This window comes from Lolium rigidum, unplaced genomic scaffold (genome assembly GCF_022539505.1).
Source record: "Lolium rigidum isolate FL_2022 unplaced genomic scaffold, APGP_CSIRO_Lrig_0.1 contig_38030_1, whole genome shotgun sequence".
NCBI lineage: Eukaryota > Viridiplantae > Streptophyta > Magnoliopsida > Poales > Poaceae > Lolium > Lolium rigidum.
In genome coordinates, this window is record NW_025900410.1 from 22,606 (window position 1) to 42,552 (window position 19,947).

Here is a 19,947-nt window from a genome sequence, read left to right on the forward strand (position 1 = left end):
TCAGTCAGAGAATGGCCATCCATACATATCGTTGATTTCCTTCCGATCGTGCCTTTTCCACTTAGTCTCCCCTCGTGCCGCGATTGAGGAAGACCAATCGGCTTAAGGTCAGGAACAAAGTCAACACGGAACTCAATTACCTCCTCATTTCCATAGCCCTTGGCGATGCTTCCTTCGGCCTAGCACGGTTACGAACATATTTCTTTAATATTCCCATGAACCTCTCGAAGGGGAACATATTGTGTAGAAATACAGGACCGAGAATGGAAATCTCATCGACTAGGTGAACCAGGAGGTGCGTCATAATATTGAAGAAGGATGGCGGGAACACCAACTCGAAACCGACAAGACATTGGATCACATCGTTCGTAACCGTGGTAGAACTTCTGGATTGATTACCTTCCGAGAGATTGCATTGAGGAATGCACATAGCTTCACAATGGCTACTCGAACATTTTCCGGCAGGAGCCCCTCAAAGCAATCGGAAGCAATTGCGTCATAATCACGTGGCGATCGTGAGACTTCAGGTTTTGGAACTTTTTCTCCGCCATGTTTATTATTCCCTTTATATTGGACGAGAATCCCGACGGGACCTTCATACTCGCTCGGGCATTCAAAAAAGATGACCTTCTCTTCTTTGGTCAGAGCGTAGCTGGCACGACCTTGAAACCGTTCCGGATGCCGGTCATCAGGGTCTTTCAAACTTTGCTGGTCCTGCCGTGCTTCCTTTGTATCATTTGACTTCCCATACACGCCCAAGAAGCTTAGGATGTTCACGCAAATATTCTTCGTAACGTGCATCACGTCGATTGCAGAGCGGACTTCTAGGACTTTCCAATATTCTAGCTCCCAGAATATAGATTTCTTCTTCCACATGGCTACGTGCCCGTCAGCTCCCTTCGGAACTGATTGTCCGCCAGGACCCTTTCCAAAGATGACTTTCAAATCCTTGACCATATCAAATACCTCAGCACCGAGTGTGTTCCGCGAGCTTCGGCCGGTGATCTGCCTTGCCGTTGTAATGCTTGCCTTTCTTTCTTACTTGGATGACCTTTCGGAAGAAATCGACGATGCCCAAGGTACACGTTCTTCTTACAATTTGGCAAATGTACACTTTCGGTCTCATGTAAGCAGTGCGTGCATGCATTGTATCCCTTATTTGACAGTCCCGAAAGGTTACTAAGAGCAGGCCAATCGTTGATGGTTACGAAAAGCAACGCTCGTAGGTCAAATTCCTCTTCTTTGTGCTCATCCCACACACGGACACCAGGTCTGCCCCACAGCTGTAAAAGTTCGTCAACTAATGGCCTTAGGTACACATCGATGTCGTTGCCGGGTTGCTTCGGACCTTGGATGAGCACTCGGCATCATAATGAACTTCCGCTTCATGCACAACCAAGGAGGAAGGTTGTAGATGCATAGAGTCACGGGCCAGGTACTATGGCTGGAGCTCGCTCGCCAAAAGGATTCATGCCATCCGTACTTAGACCAAATCTTATGTTCCTTGCGTCAGCTGCAAAATCTTTGAACTCTCTGTCGATCTTTCTCCATTGCGTTCCATCTGCGGGGTGTCTCAACTCGCCGTCCGACTTACGGTCCTCTTTGTGCCATCGCAACAACTTGGCATGCTCTTTGTTCCTGAACAGACGTTTCAACCGTGGTATTATAGGAGCATACCACATCACCTTGGCGGGAACCCTCTTCCCGGGTTTCTGGCCCTCAACATCGTCACCGGGGTCATCGCCTCCGATCTTATAACGCAATGCAAGTGCATACCGGGCATTCATTCAAATTCTCGTATTCACCGTGGTAGAGGATGCGATCGTTGATGCATGCATGTATCTTCGAACCTCTAAACCTAGAGGGCGAGACAACCTTCTTTGCTTCGTACGTAGTGGCGGGCAACTCGTTATTCTTTGGAAACATATTCTTCAACATTTTCAGCAAGTTTTCAAATGCCGAGTCAGCTACACCTGCCTGTGCCTTCCATTTCAGCAAATCCGAGTGTGCAGCCCAGCTTTTTCAGACCATCATCGCATCCGGGTACAGCGCCTTCCCGTGATCCTCTAACATGCGATCCAAATTCTCCCTCTCTTTTTCAGTTTCGCAGCGTCTCCGTGCATCAGCAATGGTCCGACCAAGATCATCAACGGGATCATCACGTGCCTCTTCTTCACCTTCCCCTTCACCTTCCCCTTCACCTTCAGCATCCTCCATGAAAGTATCACCGAAATGAGCAAGATAGCTTTCATCGATGAAATCATCCCCTTCTTCATCTTCTTCCATTATAACCCCTCTTTCTCCATGCTTGGTCCAACAATTATAGCTTGGCATGAAACCGTGCCGAAGCAGGTGCATGTGAACATCTCTTGAGGAAGAGTAACCCTTCGATTCTTACGGTTAACACATGGACAGATAACAAAACCCCCTGCTTGTTCGCATTAGCCACTACGAGGAAATCTTTCAAACCCGTACTGAACTCGCCGGAGAGTCGGTTACCGTACATCCATTGTCGATTCATCTGCATTATTATAATATAAAATATATAATTAACCATCATGCATTTGTTAAACTAACTAGCTACAAACAATATAAATTAAACAATGAACTACGGACACATGCATATTTTATCAACGACACATCAAAGGTTCAAGTTGCTAACCGCGATCGAGGAGGAAAAATAAATGAGAAAGCTCAAGTGTGGCTCCAACACTTCATATCATGTTTGTTTCATGCTCTTGGGGCATTTCATCAAACACCTTATGTGCATAAGAGGAACCAAAAGCAAACCTAACACCCACTTGTGAAGTTTGTGAAGAGAATGGCTCCAAATGGCTAAGTGTTGGCTGCTGGCTGGGTATATATAGGGGGGGCTTTAGTCCCGGTTGGCCCGGCCAACCGCGACTAAAGGCCCTCGGGCACTCTTAGTCGCGGTTGGCCTGGCCAACCGCGACTAAAGCCCCCACGTGCACCGGCTGGCCACCGAGCGCCCTGGGCCCAGGCCGTTGGTCGCGGTTCGCCTCCCGAACCGCGACTAAAGGTCCCATTAGTCGCGGTTCCTACAGCTTCGCGACTTATGGGGCTCACCGGAAGCCTGTTTTTCTACCAGTGTCCCTCCGTTCCTTTCTATAATGCCTATTGTTTTTTCGCATTTGTTTCATAATATAAGAGTAAAGCTATGTTTTTTTTGCAAAGAACCCCTTCCACCGATTAGGTCAAGTCCAGAAAATCTGGAAACTGATCTGGTCATGTATTTCTGAGATCTGTTTTCAGTTTCCTATTTTGTCTGTGATATCGCTAGGGGGTTTTGTGTGAAAAAATGGCTCGCGCTAATTTCCGTGCCAAAAAACAATAGGCACTATAGAAAGGAACGGAGGGAGTAGTATTTAACAATCCAAACAAAATACAGGATATGTATTAGTATCATATGTGTGAGAGAAATATCATTACACTGTTTTTGGGATCTCTTCCATTCAATACATTGGTGTGTACGGAAACGAATCGATGTAACAACTTTCATTGGGCAGGCCGAAGTCGAATTTGGCGTAATCTGTTGGGTATATTCTACCTAAGCTTTCCAATTTGAAGCTATTCAAATGATATGCAACTCCCGTCGCATTCACTTTGAAGTTCTCTGCCCTACTTAAAAATATAATCTTTTTATATGGGTGGAATCCAAGTATCTCCATATCAAAATATTTATGTTGGTGCGCTTCAACTATGTCTTCATGTTCATCAAAATCGTCATCGTCGGAGTTCCACTCAAACTTCTCTTGAACTACTACTTTCTTTTTCTGACGGTATCGAATCACCGCTTGCTTGTTCACCTTTGGAAGTCGAGAAAGAACGAAGTGATAGTTGATGTCCTCTAAGATCCATGGTCCATTTACTTCGCGGTTAAATGCTTTCACAGGATCGAGGTCATAATCATGCTTCAGCACTGCGCATGACCACTCGATTCATTCATGACGCAAACCCGAAGATGATCATTAACAAATGATGCCAAGTAGACCCCTTTTAGGGATAATCCTAGATAAGGTTCTCTTCCCGCATACATTGGCAGCTTAATGATGTTGTATTTGTCTTCCGACAAAGATAATCTGCAGGAAATTATTACTCGGTAGTAAAAAGTTAAATATATGACAGATGCTCCCATTAATTAGGGAAAATTAATAGAATTGTGAAATTAAAACTATTAGTGAAATTTTGATGATACCTCATAACAAAATTATTTTGGCAATGCACTAAAGTGAACCTCGCCAGTAGACGGAGAGAAGTCGCCTTGAAAACTCACGCGTCTCAGCAACGGTCCCGGCAGCATCCCCTTGTCGTACAAATAATCTCTGTTCCCAGCGGCATGTCCTCGACGAGAACACATGCAAGATATAACGAGACGCGGCCACTCGGATGCCTCCTCAATGCATGGGATCATAATCGTTATCAGATCCCCAACGGGGCTGCAAATAGGGGATCCGGAACACCTGGTAGTGGGATGACACGGTGTGATCAAAGACGAGATACTCGTTGCAATGACTTCCCTCCTTTTCAACAAGGAAACTTCATAAAAGATTTATATTACTCCGTACTATTAATAATAACTAAATCAACATAAAATGGTCTGAAGAAAAAAACAGAGTATACATGATCATGCTTGAGATGATCGTCTAGATCAAATTTTTTTCTGGCGTCTTTTCTATCCAACAACATGGCGTGTAAGGAAAGGATTCTACATCACTACGTTGATTGTCATGCACTCGGAATCGGATCGTGCAAGTTTCAGAGTAGCGTTGGGAGTCGACTTGCGGCTGTTGTGTTGTTCCTGTGAGGCTGTGCAGGATGCGTGCGTATATATAATCTCATGCAAGACAGAACAAGCTACCCGATCTGATCGTGCTCTCGTACGTGCTTTGATTTTGTGGCGAGAGTTCTACCTGTGCTGTGAAGCACCGGATCCATGACTCGCCGTTGCCCGTGGAAGAAGCGACGGCCGGCCGCCACGCCGCCGCCGCCGCAAGAAGAGACGACGCGGCGCAGGCCGTCGACGTCGTCGTTCGTCGAATGCGAGCACGTGTTCCACATCGTTGGCTACAGCGCGCGCAAGGCTCTGGCCCTCGATGCCCACTCCTCCATCCTCTCCGGCGCCTTCCTTGTCGGCGGCCACACCTGGGCCCTCGACTGCGGCTTTCACGACCATGGACACCTCGCCTCAGTCTCTGTGCAGCTGCTCACCGCCTACATCACCGATGACGTCGTGGCCAAGGCTGGCCTGAGGATCGAACACCCGCTTGGCCGGTGCCCCGCTGCCGTGTGGCTAAGCGACGGCGCTTACACCTTCCCCGCCCGGTACGGCAGGACCTGGACGCTGCCGCTCCCTGACGAGTTCCATGGTGGTCGAGAGGCACGCTTCGTGCAAGATGACCGCCTCACCATCGTGTGCACCCTCGAGGTCCTCCAGGAGGAAGAGCACTCTACCATCGCTGAGGATTTCCACAAGCTTCTTCCTCTTGTCCTTGGCGAGGAGTCGGAATCGGAGAACAAGAGGCACGGCTGCATGTTACCGGATGTGACGTTCCTCGTGGAGCAGACCGAGATCCAAGCCCACAGGCTCGTCCTAGCTATGCGGTCGCCCGTCTTCGCTGCCGAGCTCCTCGGCGACATGAGAGAAAGTACCATATCTCATGTTAGAGTCGACGACATTAGCGCATCAACTTTCAGGGCCATGCTCCGCTTCATCTACACCGACGAGCTTCCCATCAAAGCAGAGAAGAACAATATGGCATTGAGAAGCCGACGTGCTTGCAAAGCCAAGTATGACGCCAGGCGCCGCTTGGCCATGGCGTGTGACCTGCTTGTTGCAGCGGACCTCTACGACCTGGGGAAGCTGAGGCTCATGTGCGAAGAGATATTGTCTGAAAGCATGGATGTCGCGTCTGTTATGCCGATTTTACTGGTGGCGCATGGCCGGTACAACTGCCGGCAACTGGAGGCCTATTGCATTGAGTACTTGGCGTCCGATGCAAACGTGTACGCCGCCGTAAAAGAGACACAGGAGTACCAGGAGCTCGAGGAAAACTACTGCTCGTTCATAGCTGAGCTCGTGGACAAAGTAGCCACCCATAAGTTAGCAGCTAAGGGCTCCTCCTTCCGCGCCAACTGCAGCAGCCCGTGCCCAAAGATGATGAGCATGTCAACGTATAACACATCGGAGGTTATCCGTGGAACATACGAGTTCAGAATCCCCAATTTCAGTAGCGTGAGGGAGAGCCATGCTGTAGACCAAGAATTCGAATCCAGCACTTTCATGGTAGGCGGTTACAAATGGATGTTATATCTTTACCCGTCCGGCAGTTCAGAATCACTTATACAGAAGATGAAGAAAGGGCAACATATTCCCGTGTACGCTGATATGTTGAGCGATCCTGGAATTGCTGGTGTAAGGGCGTCTGCATGTTTCAGGATCGATGATCCTAGTGGCAAATCCCCGTCGACCATAGCATGGCTACAAAATATCTTTAAAGAGTCGTCATGTGGCTTTCCTAAATTCACCACCGTGAAAGATGTAAAGTCACGGTATCTGGCACATGATGGATCTCTAACTATACGATGTGACATTGTAGTTACCAACAAGGCATGCATTGGTGCTAGTGGCATTGGAGACACAACTCTTGCGATGTCGCCCAATATCAGGTGGAACCTTGAAAAATTGCTAGCGAGCGGGAAGGGCTCAGATGTGACTTTTCTTGTCGAAGAGAGGAAGATTCAAGCGCATAGGCTCGTGATTGCCACACGGTCACCAGTCCTATACGAGGTGGTGGGGCCTAACGAGGAGGAACATGTCGTAATAGTCGATGACATAAAGTTTGCGGCCTTCAAGGCCGTGATCCACTTCATCTACACGGACAAGTTACCTCCAATCGAAGACCTAGACCCTGCAACTATGGTTTCCAGTGATGATGTGATTATCGCCGGAGAAATATTGTTTGCAGCATGTCGGTTCCATCTGGAGAAGATGAAGGCCATGTGTGAGAACATTCTAGGTGAGTCCGCCTCGAGCAAGAACGTGTCCAGGATACTCAAGTTGGCTCGCCATCACCAATGTTCGAAGCTCGAAGATCATTGCACCGAGTTTTATCTATGATTATTGGTTGCAGTAATTAAAACCTAAGAAATTAGTTCGTCAACTTGTTTGCCGTGTATTGTTTTTTTCTTGTCCCCTGAATTCTTTATAAGTGCATGTAAATTAATTCTATCATAGCAATTTAATGTACGATGATTGTTGAGTTAGAGAAGAAGGAAACGAAAAAAGGGTATGTGCTTTGTTCTAGCTAAGATATTAACTGTAAGCTAGTTGAATGCCCCTAGCTTGCCATGGCCAATTTCATCATCCAACAGTTTGGGTGACAATTAACATAATTTGGTTAATATAAACTTCATAAAATTTATAGAATAAAACTCCATACATATGTATTGACAGTTTGTTCACATTTACTTCAAATATGGAACTAACTATAGCAAATGTAAGACCAAAAATTCGTGCTACGTCAAAAGTTGTACTATGAGTGGTTGACTGCTAAATATTTGAAATTTCATATGATAATCACTTGGGTTCCATATGGCTGATCCTCCAGATACGGAAAGAAAATAACATCAACGGAAAAGTACTTTTCTCTCTCCTTTTATCCGAATCTCGAAGCGAAACGGACGGTGTTGGAAACACTAACATCCATACGTGTAAGTACAAAAGTACATTCAGTAATCATTAAATATAAATAAAATGCTATGTCGACATTTGGCACAAATGTCCATCTATCGTTTCACAAGATTCCAATTACTAAAACCAACTACAATTAAGGAGGAAATATGACAGATTCCAATTAAAATGGGTCGAATTATGGTAAAGTATGCACGGGTTTGCTTCAACCGGCTGGACTGTTACTGGCAGTTTCAACCTTTGCCAATAGCAAGACAGGGTTCAGCCTAGTACATCCATCGACTCACTGAGACTGAAATATCAGCATTTATATTAAAAACCGACACTCTAGCTGAGACATGGTTCGATGGCAGTGTAAGTGCTTAGAGAGGCGCTTAAGGGAGCAAAATAAAATACCTCAAAATCCTTTTATGAGCTAAGCGCCCTGTCCGGCAGCGCGGAGTGCTTAAATGGGCGCTACTAGAATCGGAAAAACTACCATAATGAATCATTTCGACCGCACTCTCCAACGTCCATGCGGAAAAAACTGGGCTAAGCGCCCGACTAAAAAAGTTGAGTCGATGCAAGCTTGAATCCTGAACTAAACCGGGAATAGGTAATAACGGCTGGGATAATCACCCTAGTGCCTGGGCTAAGCGCCGGCGTTGGGATGCCCTAATATCGTAATATCTAGCAGTAGCATGCACATCAGTCATGGCTTCAGATTGCAACAAAGAATTCAAACACCTGTGAACATAGATAACTTAGGTAGAATCTCTACATCTGAGGATGCACACAGCCAAACTACTACAGCCTTGTGACTGAAAAATAAAACATTCAACATGTGATGGACCGAGGAAACAATTCTATGTTTCGTGATTACTGTGTGCGATCAAGTGATCTAACCTTGATTGAAGTGCTCGTAAAATTTCAGGTAAGTACATTCAGTAATCAGGAAATAGAAATAGAAATGATTTGGCAGACATTTTGTACAAATGTCACACTATCGTTTCACAAGATTCCAATGCTAAATTCAACCTACACTTTAAGAAAAAAAAACAGGATAGATTTCACTGAAATTCAGTCGAGTGACTCTAATGCTAAATTCAGCCGGCTGGATGGTTAATTAAACCGGCTTTACTAATAGGAAGACAGAGTACCCTGTACTCACTTTCACAGTACTATACTACTCATCCATGGGACTGACGGACAGTGAAATGTCTGCATCTATATTAAAGCAGCCATTCTAGCTAACAGCACGAGCAAAACGAAGACATTACATATACAGAGTTTAGAGCAGCAACCAAGCTGGAATGAGCATTACATAACAATGTAGCTGCTAATTGTCCAAGAGACGTGATTTGATTGCAGTTTGTTACTGGCAGTATAATGCAGATCAGCCATGGCTTCAGATTGCAGCATGCAATTCAAACACATAGATAACTTAAGACACAAGTAGAATCTCTGCAGCCGAAGATGCACACAACCAAAGTACTAAAGCCTCGAGGCTGAATAATAAAACGTTCAACAAGTGATGAACTGAGGAAACAATCCTCAAGTAGCACACAACCTGTCAGCGTGAGTGGCGAAGAGCTCCCCGACTACAGCACCGTAACCTTTGAGATAGTGACATTGATGCTGCTGTAACAAGAAAGAGTCGGCACAACCAATGAGTAGCTGCCATCCTCCGTCGGTAAGTCGTTGGACAGATTGGTGCTTATGGTACGGAAATCTGAACGCCAACTATCGGTGCTGCAGTTGGAACCAACCAGGCACCTGAACTTGCGGTCCCCCGCCACGGCATGAGGATCAACACACATGATGGAGACAGCATTGCCGAAAGGCGGCACCGGCGTGAATTTTACCAGCAACAGGGTGCCATCCTCCCTTGTGTAGAGAACGTGCATTCCTTCCTGGATCTGCAGGTCAAAACGCTGTCCGTACTCGAACTCAGTTGCCGGCCAGTTGTCCGTATGGGTGAGATGGTCAAGGAGCTCTGCGGTTGAGCCAGTAAAGTGACAACTAGGATCAGGGCAGAAGCACGGTGCACATGGGCACGACTTGTCATGATCTGCTCCCTCGAGGTAATGTGTCTTGACGGTGCAACCGTACATGGTATTGGAGCAAGGGATCTGGACAGACTCCAGGATTTTCTCGAGCACGATGCAGCGTTGATAGCCGCCAGTAATGGAGCACACGTAGCACCTGTCCTTGTTCCGGAGCTTGCGATGGCAGGACATACAAATCACATGCCCAGTGGCGCACTGTATGTCAAAAAATTAAAGGAAATGTAAAATGCTTATGAGAAAGATGCAGCTTGTTGCTAAGCTTGTGCTAGGAACATTTGAGCATACTTAAAATTGGGAATACGAGGTCAACTTAAACTCTTTCAGAAAGTTAAAGCTTCCATTGAAAACTATTACTGAGCGTTGTTCATGCAGAACTGTTATGACAAAACTAAATCTCTATGTAAGCTTAAGTGAAGACATGGGCCAACACTTAGCTGCAATGGCAAGGTGTGTGCGCGTAGGGTGATATACAGTGCCTTCATTCGATTTTAGCTGAGCATCATGTCTATAATCTCTAAGCTACATGATAGCAAGGAGTACGCTCCTTTTCAGTAAAACAAAATTGGAAACAAGATATATTGCTATTAATAACAGAGCTCTAGAGGTGAACCGGCGGGCAACAATTAAAAGAGCAATCGATCGAGTAGGCAATACACTACAGTTAATGACTACAAGAGAAAGCGCCGAGACGAAAATCTGGCTATATGCTTCCTGAACTAGATCATGTATATTTTTTCTACTAATAATTGTCTTTAACAAATAGCAAGGCATGTAACAGAAAACAATCCAAACAAAAACATAATAGGTATTATTATACTATAATTGAGAGAAATATTATTACACTTTTTCTGGGATCTCTTCCCTTCAATACATCGGCGTGTATGGAAACGAATCGATGTAACAACTTTCATTGGGCAGGCCGATCAAGTCGAATTTTGCATAATCTGTTGGGTATATGCTACCTAAGCTTTCCAATTTGAAGCTATTCAAATGATATGCAAATCCCGTCGCATTCACTTTCAAGCTCTCCGCCCTACTTAAAAAGATAATCTCTTTATATGGGTGGAATCCAAGTATCTCCATATCAAAATATTTATGTTGGTGCGCTTCAACTATGTCATCATGTTCATCAAAATCGTCATTGTCGGAGTTCCACTCAAACTTGTCTTGAACTACTACTTTCTTTTTCTGATGGTATCGAATCACCGCTTGCTTGTTCACCTTTGGAAGTCGAGAAAGAACGAAGTGATAGTTGATGTCCTCTAAGATCCATGGTCCATTTACTTGGCGGTTAAATGCTTTCAGAGGATGAGGTCATAATCATGCTTCAGTATCCACTGCGCATGACCATTCGATTCATCCATGACGCAAACCCGAAGATGATCATTAACAAATGATGCTAAGTATACCCCTTTTTGGGATAATCCTAGATAGGGTTCTCTTCCCGTATCCATTGGTAGCTTAATGATGTTGTATTTGTCTTCGGACAAAGATAATCTGCAGCAAATTGTTAGTAAGAAGTTAAATACTATATGACTGATGCTCCCATTAATTAGGCAAAATTAATAGAATTGTGAAACTAAAACTAGTAATGAAATTTTGGCGATACCTCACAACAAAATTATTCTGGCAATGCACGTAAAGTGATCCTCGCCAGTAGACGGAGAGAAGTCGCCTTGAAAACTCACGCGTCTCAGCAACGGTCCCGACGGCATCCCCTTGTCGAACAAATAATCTCTGTTCCCAGCGGCGTGTCCTCGACGAGAATACATGCAAGGTATATCGAGATGGTGGCCACTCGGATGCCTCCTCAATGGGATCATATTTGTTGTTAGATCCCAATGGAGTTGCAACAAATAGGGGAGCCGGAACACCTGGTAGTGGGACGACACGGTGTGATCAAAGGCGAGGTACTCGTTGCAGCAGGAATGCCGAACCATCCCCTTGGCATTGTTTGGCGGGCGCTCGGGAAGACGGTCCCAGCGCTGCGTGGCGGGGTTAACCACGTAGTCGTTGAGCAAGAGTAGCCCGTTGCAGTGGCCCTTGATGCAGTGGTTCCCTCGCCGGTCACAGCCTCCGTCGGGGAGGACCTTGACGGCCGCGGCCAGGAAGTGGAGCTTGCCGCTGACGGCGGGCCGGCCCGGCGCGGAGGGGCGGGAGAACAGCTCGGGGAACGGGAGCACCGCCATGCTGATGAAGATTCCCGTGAAGGGGAGCCGTGTGCAGAGGAGGCTCTCGCCGTCGATGATGGCTCGCCATGCTTTGCAGACGGAGCGGGAGATGTCGAGCCAGCGCGGCGTGGCGGCCAGGCGCCGCAGCACGTCGGTGAGCACGTCCTCCGGCAGGCGCGCCACCAGCGCCAGGTCGCCGTGTTGTTCCATCTAGGTTGATCTGTTTGTTTTGCGTGGAATCAAGGTAGGTAGCTAGCCCTTGATGTGTTGGGCCGCCCCCTTATATATGGAGAAGCAGCCAGCAGGCCTTTCTCAGGATTGCCTCCAAGTACGTATCCCGTACGTATATGGGTGAGTCGAGCAAGGAAACTTCCTCAGGATTGCCTCCAAGTGTGTCGCAACATCACCATGTAATCTTTTGTGAAACTTCATATATATTAGGAAAATGATTCAACGCCCCGGGGGCTCGCTCGACTCGCAGCCTTCGCCTTGCGCAAGCGACGCGTGTCCCTTGCGTGGGCTCGGAAGGAAGACCACGTGGGCGGGCCCTACCATGTTTCCCTTATCTTCTCCCTTCTTTTCCTCTTGACCACTGATATTTTCCTCTGGATATGACCGGCGCCGCCTACCGTTCCGCGCGCCGCCGCCTACCAGCTGCTCGCCGGCGCCGCCTCCCAGCTGCTCGCCGGCGCCGCCTCCCGTTCCGCGCGCCGCCGCCTCCCGTGCCACGCGCCGTCGCCTTCCAGCCGCTCGCCGGCGCCGCCTCAGCCGCTCGTCGGAGCCTCCTCTTAAGCTGCGCGCTGCAGGATTCCAGTGGGTTGATCCCAGTGAGGCGGTCGACCTGCAGCATGCCGGCAGCGAGCGTGAGGGTCTCCGCCTCGTAGGTGTTGGCGGCGCAACGGCGACGGGCTGGGCCGGCGGCACCAACGGGACGGGATGAGCCGGCGGCGAGCGTAGACCTCATTTTCGTCCTCAAGTGCGGCGACCTCGCCACGAGTTTTTCCACCCATCCTTGCCATGGCCTGCCCGAAGCCGCCTCCATCTCGCGCTCCTCTGTATTTTTAGGAGTTTTGCTGTCTTAGGCCTGCAGCGTTGCTACCTCGAGAGGCCGATTTTGCTATTTAAGGTGTCCGACATCGCTACCGACGGAGGGTAGATTTTTGCTCTGGGCGGAGGCCTACTTTTGCTACCTAGGCATAGGATGTTGCTACTAGAGGCTTCTGATGTTGTTGTCCTAGGCGGACGGAGTTGCTGCAACCTCGAACGGCGTTGTGGTCTCCATTGATGTTTTAGAGGATTTGCAACATGTGAATAAAAAAAATTTGCTACAATTTATTTACTGTTTTGCTACATCTGGGTAATATGTTTGCTACGTGGTCTCCGGCGAGCCCAGCTTTTTTATTTTCTTTTCCGAACGAACCGTTTTTTGCTTCAGTCATTTGCTGCCGGGGGTGGTTTTTTGCTGCCGGAGATGTTTTTTTGCTACATGCAAATCTAACCGTTAAAATGGTTAATCCGACGGCTGGGGACCCGGGGGCTGGGGAATCAGATCCCCCGGGGGACGCCCAGCAGTTTCCTATATATTATACGTTTTCTACTAGAAAAAGGACGCGCTTCGTGAAAGAGTGCTCAGATTCGCTTCGCGCGCGCTGACAAGTGAGGCGGTTTGGTGCTTTTGAAGCCTCCCGTGGATCATCCCAGCTCGATACGTGGCGGGGCGGAGTAGGCACTAGTAGAAAACTAGGTATGGGTGGGATGCTATTTTATGGCGCACCATATTTGTGTGCGCTACACAGTTGCATGCGTCACAGAAATAAGTGGGTCCCACCACAAATAATTGGTTTTACTATTTGTGTGGCGCACAAAACCACCTGCGCCACAGAAATAAGACATTATGTGGCGCACTTTACTTGGTGCGCCACAAAAATAAGACATTCTATGGCGCATGCACCTTGCTTGGTGCGCCACATAAATAGACGAATTATTGCTTGGTGCGTCCGTATCTCTCCTCCCCTCGTCAATCTACCCGTACCTCCGCCCCTCCCTCCGCTACCCCTCATGGGCGACGACGGTGACCAGGAGGAGCTCCTGGGTGACGACGAGGCGCTGGAGCTGTTCCACCTGCGCCACCATCGCGGGTATCGAGCCCGCGCCGCCCACCTCGACGAGGGCTCTGGCTCCGCCCTCCCCCTGCCCCCTCCCTCGCCATCTGCCTCCATGCCGGCGCCGGGAACCACGCCGCCACCCTCCCCCTGCCCCTCCCTTGCCATCTGCCTCCACCGGTATCGAGAACCACGCCGCCGCCCTCCCCCTGCCCCCTCCATAGGAGCAAGCAGAGGACCTCGTCGGGATGGAGCTGCACCTGCCGTGCGTGGCCAGGGCGACGTCAGGGCCCAAGCAGCAGCAGCCCTCCTCCACGTCGAGCTCGCCATTGATGGTAAGCTCCCGATCTCCTCTACTTCTGCCTGCATGTACCCTCTTCTGCCTGCAGGTACTGTGGCCATTTTAGTTTATTTTTATTGGTTGTAGCGTAGTTCATAAGAAAAATTGAATAGAACTAGAATTTCATTAACTTAAAGAAATTGAATAAAACAACACTGATGAACATTGGTTAGTGTTAGTGTAAAAAATTTGGCCAACATCACCACCTTCCAAATCTGCAAGGCACAAACAACATTGATGAACATTGGTTAGTTTTAAAATCTTGGATTCACGTAAGGTGAGTCCATTTGATCTAGGATCCATGTAAGTGTCACACGAAAGAATTCCTCGAACATCAATGAGGATTTTCAGCAAATAAAAACCAACCAATAATTCAATAGCGGTAGCAACCAGCACCAGTAACCCTGGCAACAAACAATAGGAAGAGTAACTAGATAATTTCTCCAATGACAGAGAGCAAACCACAAATTGTATTCATTTTTCTATTGCTATTTAACTAGGAACTAATCCTAATTTAACTAGGAACTAACTAGGAACTGGTTCATTTTATTGTTATTTCTATTTAACTAGGAACTAATCCTAATTTAACTAGGAACTAACTAGGAACTAGGAACTAATTCTTTTTTATTGTTATTGCTATTTAACCAGTAGGAACTAATCCCTAATTGTCCTCGTTACTAACTAAAATTCAAACTATGAATATGTTGTGAACTTATATATATGGCTCTTTAGTTTCGATAGTCGTTTTGCGCATTTCATTTGATCCCTAATTTTATTTGCACTTGCCGATGATTAGAATGTTTGGTCACTACACTTGGAGGTGGGGCGAGTGAACCTGGTGTGATGACACACATATCAATCTCTTGTGCATCCTACTTGGTTGATGGGATTCGTAGCATAGAAAACAAAAATTTTCCTACCGCGAGAACGCAATCCAAGCCAAGATGCAATCTAGAAGATGGTAGCAACGAGGGGATGAACGAGACTAACCCTTGAAGATTTCCAAAGCCTACGAGATTAGATCTCGTTGTTGCAGAAGATGATCACTTGCCGCTTTCAAAAGCGCGTAGAAGATCTTGACGGTGCCACAATCGGGCAGCACCTCCATACTCGGTCATACGTTCGGTGTTGATGAAGACGTCAGTTCCCCATTCCAGCGGGCAGCAGAAGTAGTAGATCCTCCTCGGAATCCCGGCAGCACGACGGCGTGGTGGCGGTGGTGGTGGAGAACTCCGGCAGGGCTTCGCCTATGTGCTGCGGGAGTATTATGTGGAGGAGGAGAGGCTAGGGTTTGGGGAGAGGGGAGGCTGGGGCGCCGGCCCTGGGGGCCTTGGGTGGTGCGGTGAAAGTGCATGGAGCCCCCATGTGTGGTTTTGGTAATTAATGACAATCCCTATGGACTAATGTTTGCATTGAGTTATTTTGTAGGAGTTGTCCATAGGCAATTCTTGAACCATATGTTGGCTTTGAAGGAGATATGCCCTAGAGGCAATAATAAAGTGGTTATTATTTATATCTTTATGTTTATGATAAATGTTTATATATCATGCTATAATTGTATTAACCGAAACATTAGTACATGTGTGATATGTAGACAAACAAAGAGTCCCTAGTATGCCTCTTAACTAGCTTGTTGATTAATGGATGATTAGTTTCATAATCATGAAACTATGATCATCTATTAATCAACAAGCTAGTTATACAAGAGGCTTACTAGGGACTCATTGTTGTTTACATAACACACATGTATCAATGTTTCGGTTAATACAATTATAGCATGGTATATAAACATTTATCATAAACGCAAAGATATATAATAACCACTTTTATTATTGCCTCTTGGGCATATCTCCAACAATTCATCCAAAAGGTTTCATATGAATAATGCATATATGAATAATTCGGTGAGAATAAATTGTATCTCACCGAGGTGACACATGCTATTATCCAGTCCACCCATATGAATAATGCATATATGAATAATTCGGTGAGAATAAATTGTATCTCACCGAGGTGACACATGCTATTATCGAGTCCACCCATATGAATAATGCATATATGAATAATTCGGCAAGAATAAATTGTATCTCACCGAGGTGGCACATACTATTATCCAGTCCACCCATATGAATAATGCATATATGAATAATTCGGTGAGAATAAATTGTATCTCACTGAGGTGACACATGCTATTATCTTCACATATTAATTATTATGTCGTATCTAAATTCCTCACATTTTCTAATAGTAATGCATATATTATTTGTCCAGTTGCGGTTTAAAGATTTTAAGATATTAATTATTTTGCCATATTATATGAATAATGCATATATTATTTGATAATAATAATAATAAATGAATAAAAACAAAAATATTTCAAATTCAAATTCCTCAAAATTTTCTAATAGTTATGTATATATTATTTGTCCAGTTGCGGTTTAAAGATTTAAAGATATTAATTATTTTTCCATATTATATGAGTAATGCATATATTATTTGATGGTAATAATAATAATTGAATAAAAACAAAATTATTTCATATTCAAATTCCTCACATTTTTATAATAGTTATACATATATTATTTTTCCAGCTCGGTTTAAAGATTTAAAGATATTAATTATTTGGCCATATTATATGAAAATGCATATATTATTTGATAATAATAATAATAAATGAATAAAAAATTATTTCATATTCAAATTCCTCACATTTTATTAATAGTTATGCATATATTATTTGTCCAGTTGCGGCTTAAACATTTGAAGATATTAATTATTTGGCCATATTATATGAATAATGCATATATTATTTGATAATAATAATAATAAATGAATAAAAACAAAATTATTTTATTCAAATTCCTTATATTTTTCTAATACTTATGCATATATTATTTGTCCATTTGCGGTTTAAACATTTAAAGATATTAACTATTTGGCCATATTATATGAATAATGCATATATTATTTGATAATAATAATAATAAATGAATAAAAATAAAATTATTTCATATTCAAATTCCTTACATTTTTCTAATAGTTATGGATATATTATTTGTCCAGTTGCGATTTAAAGATTTAAAGATATTAATTATTTGGCCATATTATATGAATAATGCATATATTATTTGATAATAATAATAAATGAATAAAACAAAATTATTTCATATTCAATTCCTCACATTTTTCTAATAGTTATGCATATATTATTTATCCAGTTGCGGATCAAACATTTAAAGATATTAATTATTTGGCCCTATTATATGAATATTCAAATTCCTCACATCGGAATTCTATATTATATTCTTATGGTAGTATTTAAAACAAGATACAATCACATTCGCGGGAGCACAGCAGGAAAGAACCGAGGAGTTAAGCGTGCTGAGGGTCGAGTAGTGTGAGGATGGGTGACCGATCGGGAAGTGACCAACTCTAGAATTTGAGTAAAGATTAAGTGTAATTAGTGTTAACAAGGTCCAAGTGAGAGAGTAAGGAGTCAAACAAAAAAAACAAAAAAAATAAAAAGGAAAAAATGAAAATGAAAATGAGAAAAAATGAAAATGAAAATGAAAAAAGAAAATGAAACCTTTTGTCCTGGCTGGTAAGCGCGCCGGGACAAAAGGTTGGGCCTTTTGTCCCGCCTACGCTGTCCCGGTTGCCCAGCCGGGATAAAAGGCTCTTACGGGCCGGGACAATAGGCAGTTCTATACTAGTGCATGTCGACTAGATCTGAGGGAGGCCAGGCATCAAAAAACCCGAGGCTCTGGATGATCTCCTGCATAGGCTGGGAATCGATGAGGATGAGATCGACGATCTGATCTTTGAAGAGGAAGAGGATGTACCGAAGGAAGGTATCAAGTGGCTGGCGTTGGCCAAAGTGCATACCACCAATTTTTTCAGTCCAGCGAATTATGAGCAGCATATGCGTACGGCATGGAGCCAATGGAAAGAGGTAAATTCAATGCATTGGAGGACAATCTTTTTACAATTCAGTGGAATTGTCTTGGAGATTGGATAAAGGTGGAACAAGAAGGGCCATGGCTCTTTCGCCAAAACGCAGTTATCATTGAACCATATAATGGCTTAACTAAATGGATTTAGTACATCTCAATTCAATTGCTATTTGGATCCAAATTCATAAAATTCTGATTGGATATAGAGATAAAGCTTTGATCACCAACCTGGTGCAGAAGAAGGTAGGCAACGGGTTATGGAGGTGGAAACAAACATCCATGGGGTTGATAATATTGTTTGAGTTCGTATTAAGCTGGACGTTACAAAAGTGTTGCTCGATTTGTAGCTATAGTACGAGGAGGGCAACGAGTGTTCTACCAAATCAAATTTGAGAAGTTTCCAAAGTTTTGTGGGGCCTGTGGCTTTCTCGGACACACCCACCTTGAGTGTGGGACAGGGGAACATGCTGAGAGAAAGTTAAAATGGGGAGATTGGCTCAAAGCTGATTGGGAAACTTGGAGAGGCGGAAATTTTTATGGAAATAGAGGAACTGGACGTGGAGGTCGAGGAAGAGACCCGAATGCAAGAGGCCGGGGAAGAGAACCAAATGTTGGGAGCCGGGGTAGAGGTCGATCAAACCCAACGAGTTGGAGGCACAATGCCCTAAATTTTGTTGATGGTGTTGGGCAGTGGAGGGTACCCTTGATGATACAGCATCTAGTCCTGAAAAGAGAGCGGATATGGAAGTGGAAGATAATGAGAAGACCAACTCAGGGGTTAAGCGACAGTTGCTTCTCGAAAACAATTCAAAGGAAGATGTTGATGCAAGTATGGGTGCCACGGAGAAGGATAATGAAATGGCAATGGCTACAGGTGCTAATGGTCATGCTGAAGATAATTTGGTTGATACTTCTGTAGATGAAAGAAAGAAGCGTACAAAGAAGGCTAGAGCTGACTCCCCTTCATTTGGATTAGTGGGTTCTTTCGATAATCCCGTCCGCTCGCAATGGAAATATTAGGATTGAACTATCAGGGTTTAGGGAACGTCCCGACAGTTCGTTCGCTTTCGGACCTCCGAAGGCGGTATGATCCTGATGTGATGTTTTTATCGGAGACACATCTAGATGACTTTCCAGCTGGTTGTTTGAGGAGAAAATTAAAGATGGGTTTCAAGATTGTAAACCCAAGTGATGGAAGAAGTGGTGGTGTTATTCTTTTTTCGAAAAATGGAGATTGTTATCCAACACCTCTTCTCTACTCCAAATTTACATCGATGTTCGAGTAATTGAAGGACCAAATAAGATTTGGAGATTGTCGGGAATTTATGGTCAACCCCGATGGCAGGAAAAATACAGCCAACATAACATACCGTGGGTTGTTATTGGAGACTTCAATGAGATCATGTTTTCCCATGAGAAGGATAGAGGTAATATCCGTCCACATGCGTATATGCATGCATTCCGTGATTCACTAGAGGACTGTGCGCTTGAGGATATTGGTTTCAAAGGTTATCGTTTTACCCGGAAACGTGACCTAGTGAGAGAACGACTAGATCGAGCAGTTGCATACAATTATTGGTCGATGATGCATCCGAGAGCAGTTCTGCAACATCTGGAGTATA

The 19,947-nt window shown here is 44.9% G+C and overlaps 2 protein-coding genes across 2 annotated transcripts; one reads left to right on the forward strand and one right to left on the reverse strand.

Moving 5' to 3' along the window:
* Positions 1–5,035: 5,035 nt before the first annotated feature.
* On the forward strand, positions 5,036–7,138 carry LOC124681262 (BTB/POZ and MATH domain-containing protein 3-like; the record flags this gene model as incomplete). Its single annotated transcript, XM_047216195.1, has 1 exon — positions 5,036–7,138. A coding segment is annotated over one exon (2,103 nt), but the record flags the coding sequence as incomplete, so codon positions are not given.
* A 1,792-nt stretch (positions 7,139–8,930) lies between these two features.
* Positions 8,931–12,140, reverse strand: LOC124681263. Its single transcript, XM_047216196.1, has 2 exons — positions 11,634–12,140; positions 8,931–9,966 (listed from the first exon to the last, which is right to left on the reverse strand). Exons 1-2 carry the CDS (start codon positions 12,138–12,140, stop codon positions 9,292–9,294), a joined length of 1,182 nt encoding a protein of 393 aa, XP_047072152.1. The 3' UTR covers positions 8,931–9,291.
* Between the last annotated feature and the right edge of the window lie 7,807 nt (positions 12,141–19,947).